The following is a 13949-nucleotide window of genomic DNA, read 5'->3' on the forward strand; positions in this document are numbered from 1 at the left end:
CCTAGCATCACCATAAATCACAGATAAGCAGTACTATAGTCAAAAACCTAAATGAGGGAGTTGGGCAATAGTGCAGCGGGTTATTAAGCACACATGGTGAGAGGCACAAGGACCAGCATAAGGATCTGGGTTGAGGCTCCAGCTCCCCACCTGCGGGGGCGGGGGATGCGGGGAGAGGGGGGTCACTTCACAGGTTGTGAAGTAGGTCTGCAAGTGTCTATCTTTCTTTCTTGGCCCCCCCTTTTTTTTGCCTCCAAGGTTATTGTGGGGGCTCAGTGCCTGCACCACAAATCCACTGTTCTGCAGCCATTTTTTTTTCCCATAGGAGAGAGAAAGACAGACACCTGCAGACCTGCTTCACAGCTTGTGAAGTGTCCCCCTGCAGGTGGGGAGCCCAGGGCTGGACCCGGGATCCTTGTGTGTGTCCTTGTTTCATACTATGTGCGCAAGGACTGGCGTAAGGATCCGGGTTCGATCCCCCGGCTCCCCACCTGCAGGGGAGTTGCTTCACAGGCGGTGAAGTAGGTCTGCAGGTGTCTATCTTTCTCTCCTCATCTCTGTCTCCCCCTCCTCTCTCCATTTCTCTCTGTCCTATCCAACAACGGCAACATCAATAACAACATCAAGAAAACAATAAGGGCAACAAAAGGGATAAACAAATAAATAAATATTTTAAAAAACTGTTTAAAAAGAAAGAAAGACTCCGCTACAGGTGGGGAGCCGAGGGCTCCAACTGGGATCCTTACTCGGGTCACTGTGCTTTGCACCACCCACGTACGCTTAACCCGCTGTGCTACTGCCTGACTCCCAGATATTTTGAGTCTTATGAGAATAAGGGGAAGGCAGAGCATGGTGGGGTGGGGGAGACTTTCTTTTCTAAGTTGGGGGCCTGATTTGGCCCTCTTCACATAGTCGTATGGCATTCAAATGTGGGTCTAAGATAAGCAGTTCAATTATTTCTACAGTGACTGTTAGTACTCAGACAGGAACTCTTTTCCTGGAAGACACCTGATTGGGGGGGGGGGGGAGATACACACACACACACGCACGCACGCACGCACGCACACGCGCACGCGCACACACACGCATGCACACAAGCTAATACATGTCCTGTTCTGAATATATATATATATATATGAAAATGAAACAATCTTCACTTCTTTTTATTTTTAAAATTTTGATCTTTATTTATTATTGTATAGAGACAGAGAGAAAATGAGAAGGTGTGAGGGAAATAGAAAAGGAGAGAGACAGAGATACCTGCAGCCCTGCTTCACCACTCAGGGGCTTGAACCCAGGTCCTTGCTCACTGTAGTGTGTGTGCTTAACCAGGTGCACTGCCACCTGGCCCCACAATCTTCATGTCTTTTTTAAAAATTATTTTTATTTATTTCCTTTTGCTGCCCTTGTTGTTTCATTGTTGTGTTATTATTGTTGTTGTTATTGATGTCGTCATTGTCAATATAGGACAGAGAGAAATGGAGAGAGGAGGGGAAGACAGAGGGGGAGAGAAAGATAGACACCTGCAGCACGGCTTCACTGCCTGTGAAGCGACTCCCCTGAAGGTGGGGAGACAGGGGCTCGAACCGGGATCCTTTCCATGGTCCTTGCGCTTGGTGCCACGTGCTGCGCTACTGCCGGACTCCCACAATCTTCACTTCTTACACGCTCAACTCTGGTTTATGGTGACATGAAGGGTTGAACCTAAGGCTTTGAATGCCTTTTTGTATAACCAATATGCTATTTTCTCCAATCCTTTAAAAAAATTTTTTTTTGCCACCAGTGTTGTCGCTGCACTTGGTGACAGCATTACCACCCATTGCTCCTGGCAGTCATTTTCTTTTTACTTTCTTTCTTCTTTTCCTTCTATTTTTATTGAACAAGACAGAAAGAAATTGAGAGAGGAAGGGCAGATAGAGTGGGAAAGAGAAAGATTGACACCTGCAGACCTGTGTCACAGCTCATGAAAGCCTAACCCCTGCAGGTGGGGGGCAGGGGCTTGAACCTGGGTCCCTGTACATGATGATATGTGTGCTGGAATGATGCAGGTGCAATGCTGGCAATCAAACTCAAGAGCTTATGTTTAAGAGTCCAATATTTTAATCACTGAACTACTTCGTTGACCACATATGTATGCATTTTAAATCCTGGGTCAGATGCTCAACAATTTGTTTGGCTTCGTATATTAACTCTCTTTTCAGTCACCAGGTTCCAGATGTCATCAGGATGCCGGCCAGGCTTCCCTAGACTGAAGACCCCACCAATGTGTCCTGGAGCTCTGCTTCCCCAGATACCCACCCTACTAGGGAAAGAGAGAGGCAGACTGGGAGTATGGACCGACCAGTCAACGCCCATGTTCAGCGGGGAAGCAATTACAGAAGCCAGACCTTCCACCTTCTGCAACCCACAATGACCCTGGGTCCATGCTCCCAGGGGGATGGAGAATGGGAAAGCTATCAGGGGAGGGGGTCGGAAATGGAGATTGGGTGGTGGGAATTGTATGGAATTGTACCCCTCCTACCCTATGGTTTTGTTCATTAATCCTTTCTTAAATTAAAACAAAACAAAAAAAAACCCTGGGTCAGAGGACTACATCACTGTATAGGGCTCCTGCCTTGCCATGCACATGGCCCAGATTAGTTCCAACACCATGTGGGAGTGTCACAACACTGGGGACAGTTTTCATTCTTTGGTCTCTCTTTAATATTATTTATTTATTTATTTATAAAGGTACACACACACAGAAAAGACCAGAGCACTAATCAACTCCGGTTGATGAAGGTGCAGGGGATTGAACCTGGGACCTCAGAGTCTCAGGCATGAGAGTATTTTGCATAGCCATTATGATGTCTCCCCAGCCCTCTGTCCCTCTTTCTTTCTTTTTTATTTATGAGAAAGATAGGAGGAGAGAGTAAGAACCAGACATCACTCTGGCACATGTGCTACCAGGGATTGAACTCGGGACCTCATGCTTGAGAGTCCAAAGCTTTATCACTGCGCCACCTCCTGGATCACTGTCCCTCTTTCTATCTGAATGAAAAAGTGGTTCAGGTAGGAGTTGGGCAGTAGCACAGTGGGTTAAGCGCATGTGATGCAAAGTGCAAGGACCGGTCAGGATCCCGGTTCAAGCCCCCAGCTCCCCACCTGCAGGGGAATCACTTCACAGGTGGTGAAGCAGGTCTGCAGGTGTCTCTCTGTCTCTCTTCCTCTCTACCTCCCTCTTCTCTCTCAATTTCTCTCTGTCTCTACCCAATAACAAATCAATAAAGTTAAAAAAAAAACAAATGTATAGAAAAGTGGTTCAGGAGTGGTGAAATTGCATGTCTGAGGTCCCAAATCACCAAAAGAAAATACTGTTCTTTATCTTCTTTTTTTAAAATTTTTTTTTTAGGATTTATTTACTTATTTATGAGAAAGATAGGAGAGAGAAAGAACCAGACATCATTCTGGTACATGTGCTGCCGGGGATTGAGTTCGGGAACTCATGCTTGAGAATCCAATGATTTACCACTGTGCCACCTCCTGGACCACTGTGTTCTTTATCTTCTTAGCTACATCTCAAGAAGCTGTTAGACCTTGTTCCTACTTCCCTTGGAATCTCAAAATGTAAATATGACTCAGGACCTGCCCTCTAGTTGCTCGGAGTCCAGGAAGAACAAACATGTACTGTGCTTCTTTTGCCAGGCTCTGTAAAAACTTACTTAAGTCCTCACTGATTGGGGGAGGTTGCCCAAAGGCAGGCAGCTAGGTACTACAACAGGTCTAAGACCAGGTAGTGTGGACAGTGACAAGGGCTCTGGCGAGGCCTACTAAGTCTTGAGTTTAGTGAGGCCTTGCCCAAGCCACCACGGTCTTCTTCCTTCAGGGGTCTCTACGGGGCGAGGTGGTGGCGCACCCAGTAAAGTGTACATGTTACCATGCGCAAGGACGCGGGCTCAAGCCATGTCCCTATCTGCAGGTGGAAGCTTCAAAAGCACTGAAGCTCTCTCCGTTTGTCTCCCTCTTCCCTCTCAATTTCTGTCTCTATTTAATTTTTTTTTAAAAAAGGAAAGGAAAAAAGAAGGAGAAGGAGAAGGAGAAGGAGAAGGAGAAGGAGAAGGAGAAGGAGAAGGAGAAGGAGAAGGAGAAGGAGAAGGAGAAGGAGAAGAACGGCTCTCTAATGGCTGCACTCTTGGGGCTGTTTGTCCTGTGCCCATCCCCAGGCTTCAGAGGGCGCCTGGGGTGCGTGGCTGGGTGGAGGGACCCGGGCGGAGAGTCCTCCAGGGCTGTAGGGGCCGGCCAGCGAGGTCAGTGCAGAGGGAGCAGTGGGAAGGAGGGCGCTGGCGAGAAGCGCATCCGCAGACCCTCGCTTTCTACCCCTCCGTTCCACACTGGGCTCTGCCCCTCACCCGGCGCGCACCCTGCGGCCCCTGGCCATTAGGCCACACACGGCCCCGCGGGGGGCTCCGGCCCCTGCTCCCCAGGCCCGGGGACAGAAGCGTCTGCGCTCCCCCTCCGCTCGCTACCACTTGGTCTACGCCGCCCGCATTCTCCGGTGTGCCGGGCCCGCCCGCACTGCGGGGCAGAGGCCGGGAGCCGCCCACGCTGCGCTCGGCGCACGCCGTAGCCGTCTTCCTGGGACGCGCGCAGTCGCGCGGCGTGCCGAGCCGGGCGGGCGGCCATGGCGCGGCGGGCGAGGAGGTAGCGGAGCCCGAGGCCGGGAGGCGGGGACCGCCATGGCCCGGCGGCGGCGCCGCGCGTGCATCGCGCTGTTCCTGGTGCTGCTCTTCGCCTTCGGCACCCTCATGGGCCTGCGCACGCTCAAGGCTCCGGACGGACTCCCGGCGCTGGGCCCCGGCCTGGAGCTGGCGTCCTTTGAGCGCCGCCCGGAGGGGGTTCCCATGCCCGCCGCCCGGGCCCCGGCAGCCCCCGCCGCGCCGCCACCGCCGCCGCTCCGCCCGTCGGGCCCCAGGAGCCCCCCAGACCCGGCCCCCGCGGAGGTGGAGCCCGCCCCCGCGCGGAGCCTGCGCGTCTACTCCGACCTGCACGCCTTCTACTACTCCTGGTACGGGAGCCCACGGCGCGAGGGCCACTACGTCCACTGGGACCACGTCATGGTGCCGCACTGGGACCCCAAGATCTCGGCCAGCTACCCCCGAGGGCGGCACAGCCCCCCCGACGACCTGGGCTCCAGCTTCTATCCAGAACTGGGGCCCTACAGCTCTCGGGATCCCGACGTGCTGCGGGAGCATATGGCCCAGCTCAGGGAAGCCGCCATCGGTGAGTTGTCGTGGGCCTGCCCCTCCATGCGTCCTCGCACCCCACTTCTTATGGGCCTCTCGTCCCATTCAGCCCGCACCCGGACTTCTTACTCCTTCCCTTCTACCTGCATGCTGTGCTCGCCATGAGACATCACCCCAACTTCTCGCATTCACACTCCCCCACCTCTCCCTTCTGACTCCCTACAATTTCATACGGGAAGAGCTTCCTGAAAAGTGAATGGGATGGCGGCGTTTGCACCCAGCGGCGAGGAGAATGAGGCAGACCTTGTCTACAGTCACGGAAGAGGAAACTTTTAGGTTTGGCAGAATGAGGTCTAATGTTGAGCAAAGTTGCACCGGGATGGCCTCTTCTTTCACAGCAGGTGCATGGTAGAGCAAATAGCCCTTCTTGCATTTGTTAGCTGAGGAAGGGGAGTTTGTCCATGCTCCATGACAGACTCATCCGGGAGCTTTTCAAGTACCCAGCTTGAAAAGAGGTCTCTGGGAGCCTCCTTTGTAGGTTAGGGTGAGTAGGCTCACTTACTTTAGATTTTGTCACTGAATTCTATTGAGTTTTTGCAGCACATGTCAATTCAATTGAGATGGCTAGTGAGTTGGGGGAGGGGGACTGAATGCAAGAGACAATGGTAGGAGACACACGCACATACAAGACCTTCCCCCAAAATTTTAGTCGAGACAAATAGTCCAGACAAGTGTTCTTTCCCACGGGTAAGATAAGAATGGCCTTTGCTCAGGCTTTTCTCCCTCAGTACCTCAGAGGTATTCCTTTCCTCCAGAGATAGGCCTGTCTGTGGGTTCTATATTGATGGGTGTGGCATTTCCCAACCGTCTTTCCCTTTGTTCTCCAACTTGTTCAGGCCCTGAAGAGTGGCTCCTGCTTCTGCTTTTCTCATGCTCTTTCCTGGCCTGGTGTGCTAAGGTCTCTGCAGCTACTGCACTTCAGCACCACGCTGCTGGACAGCTCCAGGGCTCACTGTTCTGGGCTAGGATCTGCAGAAAGTGAACCTTTGGCTGGAGCCTTCCTCAAGATTTCATTCTGAAACTATCTCACGGTTGGAGATGGTTTGTGAAGAAACACACCTGGGTGTTGCATGTCTGTGAAGTAGCCTCTGTGTTGTCTCTCAGGGGTTCTGGTCCTGTCCTGGTACCCACCTGGCATGGCTGATGATAACGGGGAGCCCTCAGATGATCTGGTGCCTGCCATTCTTGATACTGCCCATCAATACAACATCCAGGTCAGTCTCTAAGAGGTCACATGCTCTATGCCCCTCTGGGTATTTAATACTCTGTTCTGCCCTCTATTGAAATTCTTGGCCAAAGCTGGGGTATGGCAAATCCGTATCAAGTGTGGTATTGGGGTGAGGTTCAGATAAATACTATCTATCTCACTCTTATTTCCAGATACTGGGAAAAAATGGAAAACATATAGGACAAATGGGAAAGTAAATAAGTATCATAGTGCTAGAGGTTAGGTTGGAGTCCCTGACTCTGGAAAGAAGGGTCAGATGGGCCCACAAACTGAATTCCAGCTCTTTTAATGGGTTTCAGTGCTGGCCCCAAAGAAGAGAGAAGAACATGTTTTGTTCACTTTTAAGAGGAATGACTGTGCTGAGCTAGACATGTCCAGTTATTTTGCCCAAATGTACTGGGTAACAAAGACATTTCTTTCCTGTACCAAAGGAAACAAATAAACAAATAAGAAGTCCCACACCCATTCGTGAGCCCATCACTGGCATGTCTAACAGATTATAGCACATTTTCCCATCAATACAGCATCCCATTGTTTCGGGCAGCTATTGTCAGTCAACTGAAAGGGGCACATTTAAGTTGAAACCTATTAGCCATCCTGCAACAGTCCATCAGAATGATTCTTACTTTACTGTGGGGGTGGGTGGGTAGGAAAACTTAATCTCCTTTGTTTGGCCCTTAAAAATAATTCACAGGGTTGTCCAAATAGTTCACTTGAATAGTGTGCTGCTTTGTCATGTGCACAACTCAGGTTTGGACCTGGCTTCCACCACATTGAAGGAAGCGTTGGTGCTGTGGTCTCTTTCACTCTCTCTCTACCTGTCTGTAGATTTTTAAAAAGGAGTATTCTAAAGTTGGAGTAGTGCCTAAGCTAGTAGAAAGCATTGGATTTGGATGCCTGAGGTTCCCAGTTTTGTCGGGCTGAGCTTCACTGACAGGAGACAGACCACCCGGGACTCATGGTTGAGCTGTAGGCAGTATTTCTTTATTCATGTGCAACACAGCACAATCTAAGCCAAGCTAAGCTAAACTAAAACGAACAATCCTGTCCTTATATATACTTTCCAAGTAGGGTGTGAACAGGATGTGACGTAGAGAGGGTGGAGAGAAAAGTGACTGGTGAAAATCAGGGTGTGACAAGGATCGGGGGCGGAGCAGGCGAGAATTCTACCACTGAACCACCAATGCCCTGGAGGGAGGGTGGTGCATAGTTAGTGATTTATGTAAATAGACTGCAGCTTTGAGTGGGATCAAACCAATCCCATACAGGCATACTGGTGGTTAGTTAAGCAGGATTAGAGACAGAAGGGGGGGGGGAGCTGGCATACTACCCAACACAGTTTGATCCTTGGCACCACACATGTCACTGGTGCTCTGGCTTGTCTCTCTCTGTCCCATGTAAATACTCTCCCTCTCTTTCTTAAGATAAAAATAAAACTTAAAAAAAACTCTATATTCTTATTGTTGCCAGACTCTCTCCTACACACAGCTTCTCCTTTAGGCCATGGTTGAAGCATGAACCTTCCAAGTTGCAACCACTGGACAGATACTCATATGACTAGTATCTTCTGTTTGTGGCAGGTGGCTTTCCACATCCAACCCTACAAGGGCCGAGATGACATCACTCTGCACGATAATGTCAAGTACATCATTGACACGTAAGGCTGTTCTAGGGCCTGGGTTTTTGGTGGAAATCAAAACGGGCAGGGATAGGTAGTGGAGATAGTGGAGATTCAGGGTGAAAAAAAAAAAACAGAATTAGTGGGAGTTGGGCAGTAGCGCAGTGGGTTAAGCGCAGGTGGTGCAAAGCACAAGGACCGGCTTAAGGATCCCAGTTCGAGCCCTCTGCTCCCCACCTATGGGGGAGTCGCTTCACAAGTGGTGAAGCAGATCTGCAGGTGTCTATCTTTCTCTCCCCCTCTCTGTTTTCCCCTCCTCTCTCCATTTCTCTCTGTCCTATTCAACAATAATGACATCAATAATAACTACAACAATAAAACAACAAGGGCAACAAAAGGGAATAAAAAACAGAATTAGTAACCTGTTAGGTGGCATAGTGACTAGAGTGCTGAACTTAAAAGCATGGGGTCAGGAATCCCTCTCTAGCATTGAATGTGCCAGAGTGATATTCTGGTTTTCTCTCCTTCCCTCTCTCCCTTGCTAATAAATAAGTCTTTAAAATAAAGTTAGAGCAGAATGACTGTGTCCCTAGCCATTGCTTTATAGCAATGGAGTACTGGGTGGTGGTGCATCTGGTTAACCTTACAGTGCAAAAGGATCCGGGCTCAAGCCCCTGGTCCCCACCTGCAGGGGGAAAGCTTCATGAGTGGTGTAGGTTTGCAGGTGATTCTCTTGTCTCTTTTCCCTCTGTCTCCCCCTCTTCTCTCAATTTCCCTGTCTCTATCTAATCATAAGTAAATATATTAAAAAATAACAGAGAATACTGCACTTGGAGCCAGCAAACTGGGCTTGAGTTCCTGTTGTTGATTTAGTGAGAGTTACAGGAATTACTACTTGAGATAGTGGCTTGCGCCTATCATTCATTCAAAGGAAAAAGAAAAAAAGGTACTGTCAGAAGCCCCAGTGGTAATAGGTAGACCTAGAAAAGTTTCTGATTTGATAGTGATATGTTGTGTGTGTTGGGGTACAGTGAAGCAGACAACAGTTACACTGGAAAAGACAAATTAGTGATTCATTACAAAAAAGTAGTAAGAGGAAAGTATAGTTAGTGTTGCTTTAGTGCCAGAAGGTGACATGTTAACTAATGTCTGAATGAAGAATTAGCAAAGATTTGGGGTAGGCAGAAAATTCCAGGCAGAAAGCTGTCAAATAAAATAAGCTTGATTACAGGATGGCATAGTGGGGTGGAGAACAGACCTGGATGGAGTAAAAGCTAGAATGGAGATGGGCAGGGCCAAATCAAATAAGATGGAATCTTGTAGTCAGATATGATTTGTGCTTTAAAAAGGGCTGACGCAGCGGCCTGGGCGGTAATGCACCAACTTGAGTCCACATAGTGCGAAGTGCAAGGACTGGTGCAGGAATCCCAGTTTGAGTGAATCCCTGGCTCCCCACCTGTAGGGGTTTGCTTCCCAAGGGGTGAAGCAGGTCTGCATTTGTCTATCATTCTCCCCCTTCTGTCTTCCCCTCCTCAATTTCGATCTGTCCTATCCAGCAACAACAGCAACAATACTGGGGAAAGAAGATGGCCTCCAGACTGAGCCCCAGCGATAACCCTGGAGGCAAAGAAGGGGAAAAAAGGGAGGTGGTGGATGGGGAGGTAGCATCAAGGTTATACAAAGACTTTTTTTTTTCCTTATTGTCACCAGGGTTATTGCTGATGCTTGGTGCCGGCACTACAAATCCACCACTCCTGGTGGTCATCTTTTCCTTTATTTATTTATTGACTAGAGACAGCCAGAGACAGACACCTGCAGCACTACTTCACCACTTGCAAAGCTTTCCCCTTGCAGGTGGGGACTGGGGGCTCGAACCCAGGTCCTTGTGCAATGTAACATGTGCACTTTATCAGGTGTGCCACCACCTGGTCTCCTATTTTTTATTACATAGAACAGATAAAAATTGAAAGGGGAAGGGAAGATAAGAGAGGGTAAAGAGACAAACTGCAGACCTGCCTCACCACTCGTGAAGTGTCCCCCCTGCCAGCAGGGAGCAGGGCCTGAAACCCAAATCCTTGTGCATGGTAATGTGTCTCACCAGGTGAACCACCACACGGTTGCCCAAAAAGACTTTCCATGCCTGAGGCTCTGTGACCCCAGGTTCAGCCCCCAATACCACCACAAATCAAAGCTTATGGTTAAAATAAAAGTAAAGGGAGATAGGCTAGTGGTTATGTAGAAACACTGTTATGCCTGAAGTACCAAAAGTTTCAGGTTCAACCCCCAGCACCACCAGAAGCTAGAGTTTAGCAGTGCTTTGAAGGGAGGGGGGAGGAAAGAGTAGATTAGAGCCAGCAGAAAAACTCATCTATTGTGACTGTTTCTCATGTGCACAACTCAGGTTAGAGCCTGGCCCCCACCACACTGGAGGAAGCTTCATTGCTATGATCTCTTTGTACCTAAAAGTCAGTTTGGTGCTCACTTTGGCACCACATTTAGCATGGCCCCTGTGCAGGGATCAAAGGCAAATTCATGAAGCATTCCATATACATATATATATATATATATTTTTTTTTTCCCTTCTTTTTTTTGCCTCTAGGGTTATCATTGGGGCTCGGTGCCTGCATTACAGACCCACTGCTCCTGGAGGCCATTTTTCCCATTTTTGTTGCCCTTGTTAATTGATGTTATTGCTGTTGTATAGGACAGAGAAATAGAGAGAGGAGGGGAGGACAGAGAGGGGGAGAGAGACACCTGCAGACCTGCTTCACCACTTGTTAAGTGACCCCCATGCAGGTGGGAAGCTGGGGGCTCGAATCGGGATCCTTGCGCTTTGCGCCATGTGTGCTTAACCTGCAGTGCTACCACCCAGCCTCCTCATTCCATATTTTTAAACAAGTCAGCCTGGAGCAGTGAAGGTCCAGTAATAAGAGAATGGATTCTAAGAGTCAATAGAAACCTAGAGGTCTAGTCAGATGGGTATTGCTGAAGTCCCCGTAAAAGATGATGGTGATCTGATGGGTGATATGAGGCAAAACTCTTGAATCTTATGAGTTACAGGAGTTAATGTTTGTGTAACTAGAGCAGGAGAGGCTTGAATAGAGAACCAGGGGCCTGGGTTAGTCTCTGGCCTGTTTGGCAGGGGAGCCTCAAAGTGATGAAGCAGTGCTGCAGGTGTCTTGCCTTTTCTACCTCCCCCTTCTTCCCTTTCAATTTCTGTCTCTATCCAACATAAAAATATTTAAAAAACAAAACACAGGGGACTAACAAGTTTGGGAGAAGGTGAGAACTAGGTTCTAGCTTAGAGGATGGAGTTCAACTGTGGAGACTGGCTGGATCCCTAACTGCACTGGGGCATCAAGAAAGGTCTCGTTCATGGTGGATCCTGTGGCTGTGCTGGCTTCTCCACAGGCTATCAACTCAGGTGATTCTTCCTCCTGCTCCTCAGGTATGGCTCCCATGGTGCATTTTACCGCTATAAGAACAGCATGGGCAAGAGCCTCCCGCTCTTTTATATCTACGACTCATACCTGACATCCCCTGAGGCCTGGGCCCACCTCCTGACACCAAATGGGCCCCACTCAATCCGCAACACTCCATACGATGGGGTCTTCATAGCATTGTTGGTGGAAGAGGGCCACACCCATGACATCCTAGCTGCTGGATTTGATGGCATGTATACCTACTTTGCCTCCAATGGTTTCTCCTTCGGCTCTTCCCATCAGAACTGGAAAGCTGTGAAGAACTTTTGCGATGCCAACAACCTCATGTTCATTCCCAGTGTAGGGCCTGGCTACATTGACACCAGCATCAGGCCTTGGAACAACCACAATACTCGAAACAGGGTCAATGGCAAATACTATGAAACAGCCCTGCAGGCAGCGCTGACAGTGAGGCCTGAGATCGTTTCCATCACCTCTTTCAATGAGTGGCATGAGGGCACCCAGATTGAAAAGGCCATACCCAAGAAGACACCAACTCGGCTGTATTTAGACTACTTGCCCCATCAGCCCAACTTGTACCTAGAGTTGACTCGCCGCTGGGCAGAGCACTTCATCAAAGAGAAGGAACAGTGGCTAATGTGAGGGGCTGGCAAATTGAGCCTGAGGTGCTAGTGTCCTAGCCTCCAGGGAAGATGTTCTCCTGTGGGGCTCAGCTGAGACGAGAAGCACTTGCTGTTCTCCAAGTCATGCCTGAGCCCATGTAAAGCATGTTTCTAACAACACCAGGCACTGTTCCAGAGAAACAGGCTGACAGGTGACCGGACTTAGCCCAGGGCAACTCCACATCCTCACACTTTAAGCACTTCCAGTTTTGAACTTGGCAGGTTGGCATCATGGCACAACCCAGTCATTGTTCTTGGAAGAGGAACAGGGTTCTGGGCAAGCATGCACCGTGCTCCCTTCTGCCAACCTGTATCTACTTTTTGGACTGCTTTCCCACATTTGTCTTCTAAGTTTTAAGACCTTCTAATGGGAAATTCTAGCTTTAAGTTTTTTTTGTTTTGTTGTTATTGTTGGTTTTGTTTTCCCCTGGTAGATCTTGAACCCAATTATTAGGAAATAATCCTGAGCATTCACTTTCATTCACCACATACTAATTGAGCACCTATGTGTTAGGTGCTATGGGCAGACTTGACCAAGGGGTGGTACCTGTCCTCCTGAAGCCTCCAGTATCCCAGCCTTCCTTATTTTGGAGTGACCTTGTAGCTCATGCCTGAGCACAAGAATTTTTGCTAACCTGGGCTGGGAGTTCGGTTCTTTTCCCTTTCAGAATATACCTCTGTACTCCAGAGCCTGCATTTTCCAGATGAACACCTAGCTCCAGGGAGAGGACTAGGATACCCTACTCCCTTTAGTTGCCTAAACTGAATGAGGCCCACCCACTAGAGCCATTTTCAGTGCTACTGTGATTTGTATTAAATGTGATAGTCTCTCAAGTAAGCATTCCTTTCAATCTCTTTTAAGGTTTTACACAGGCATCAAGCCCAGCAATAACCCTGGTAAAATGAAAACGCTAGTGGCAGGGGCCCTCATTAAACATTAAAGCAGGCCCCTGGGAAATTCTAGCAAGTTTTAGAATCTACTTGGAAATATGTGTATCAGAAGCCACCATAGTGAGTTTATGGACTGAAGACTGAGTCCCGGGCCTGGGAATTGAGGTAGGAGTGGGTGGGGGAGAGTGAGTAGTCTGAAGGGCTTCAAGTTCCAGTTAAGCAAATAAAAGGATGGAAAGGCCTGGTTTCCCAGTTTGGGAAAACTAAGTTTAGTTGGGAAAACCAAAGCAATAGGTGCAGGGAGCGGGGCTAGACCCTGCTCTGTCTTAACTTACAGAAGAGGATTCATTTCCCACACGGCTAGGGGGGAAGGGACCTTGATAATCATATACTGCTGATGGTCCTATAAATTCAGTTCATTTGAAGGCTAATCTGCAAAGAGCCATAAAACTTGTATACCCTTTAACCTGGTAGTCCCATTCTAGGGAAATAATTAAAAACAAACCATTAGCATTACTTTTTTTTTTTTAAACCAGAGCATTGGCTGTTCAGCCCTGGCTTATAGTGGTGTGGGGGAATTGAATCTGTGGCTCTGGAGCCTTAAGCATGAGAATCTCTTTGCATAACCATTATGCTGTCTACCCCTGCCTACATTACTTTTTATTTTTTTTTTAGTATTTTCCCTTTTTCCCCCCTTACTGTTCCTGTATTTTATTTTTATGTATATTTATCTCCCCTTTTGTTGCCCTTGTTTTTCATTGCTGTAGTAGTTATTATTGTTACTGATGTCGTCGTTGTTAGGACAGAGAGAAATGGAGAGAGGAT

The 13949-nt window shown here is 48.6% G+C and overlaps 1 protein-coding gene across 3 annotated transcripts; it reads left to right on the plus strand.

The window, feature by feature from the left end:
* The first annotated feature begins 4550 nt into the window (after window positions 1–4550).
* Window positions 4551–13063, plus strand: MANEAL (mannosidase endo-alpha like). Of its 3 annotated transcripts, XM_060183980.1 has the most exons (5): window positions 4573–5259; window positions 6387–6496; window positions 8091–8167; window positions 11577–11800; window positions 11910–12029. In XM_060183980.1, the coding sequence occupies exons 1-5, from the start codon at window positions 4716–4718 to the stop codon at window positions 11912–11914; spliced, it is 960 nt and encodes a 319-aa protein (XP_060039963.1). In that variant the 5' UTR covers window positions 4573–4715; the 3' UTR covers window positions 11915–12029. The 3 variants fall into 3 exon arrangements, with proteins under 3 accessions (XP_060039962.1, XP_060039963.1, XP_060039961.1); XM_060183978.1 differs by having other exon boundaries at window positions 11577–13063; XM_060183979.1 differs by lacking the exon at window positions 8091–8167 and having other exon boundaries at window positions 4551–5259; window positions 11577–13063.
* The last annotated feature ends 886 nt before the right edge of the window (window positions 13064–13949 follow it).

Source organism: Erinaceus europaeus, unplaced genomic scaffold (genome assembly GCF_950295315.1).
Source record: "Erinaceus europaeus unplaced genomic scaffold, mEriEur2.1 scaffold_703, whole genome shotgun sequence".
NCBI classification, from domain to species: Eukaryota; Metazoa; Chordata; class Mammalia; order Eulipotyphla; family Erinaceidae; genus Erinaceus; species Erinaceus europaeus.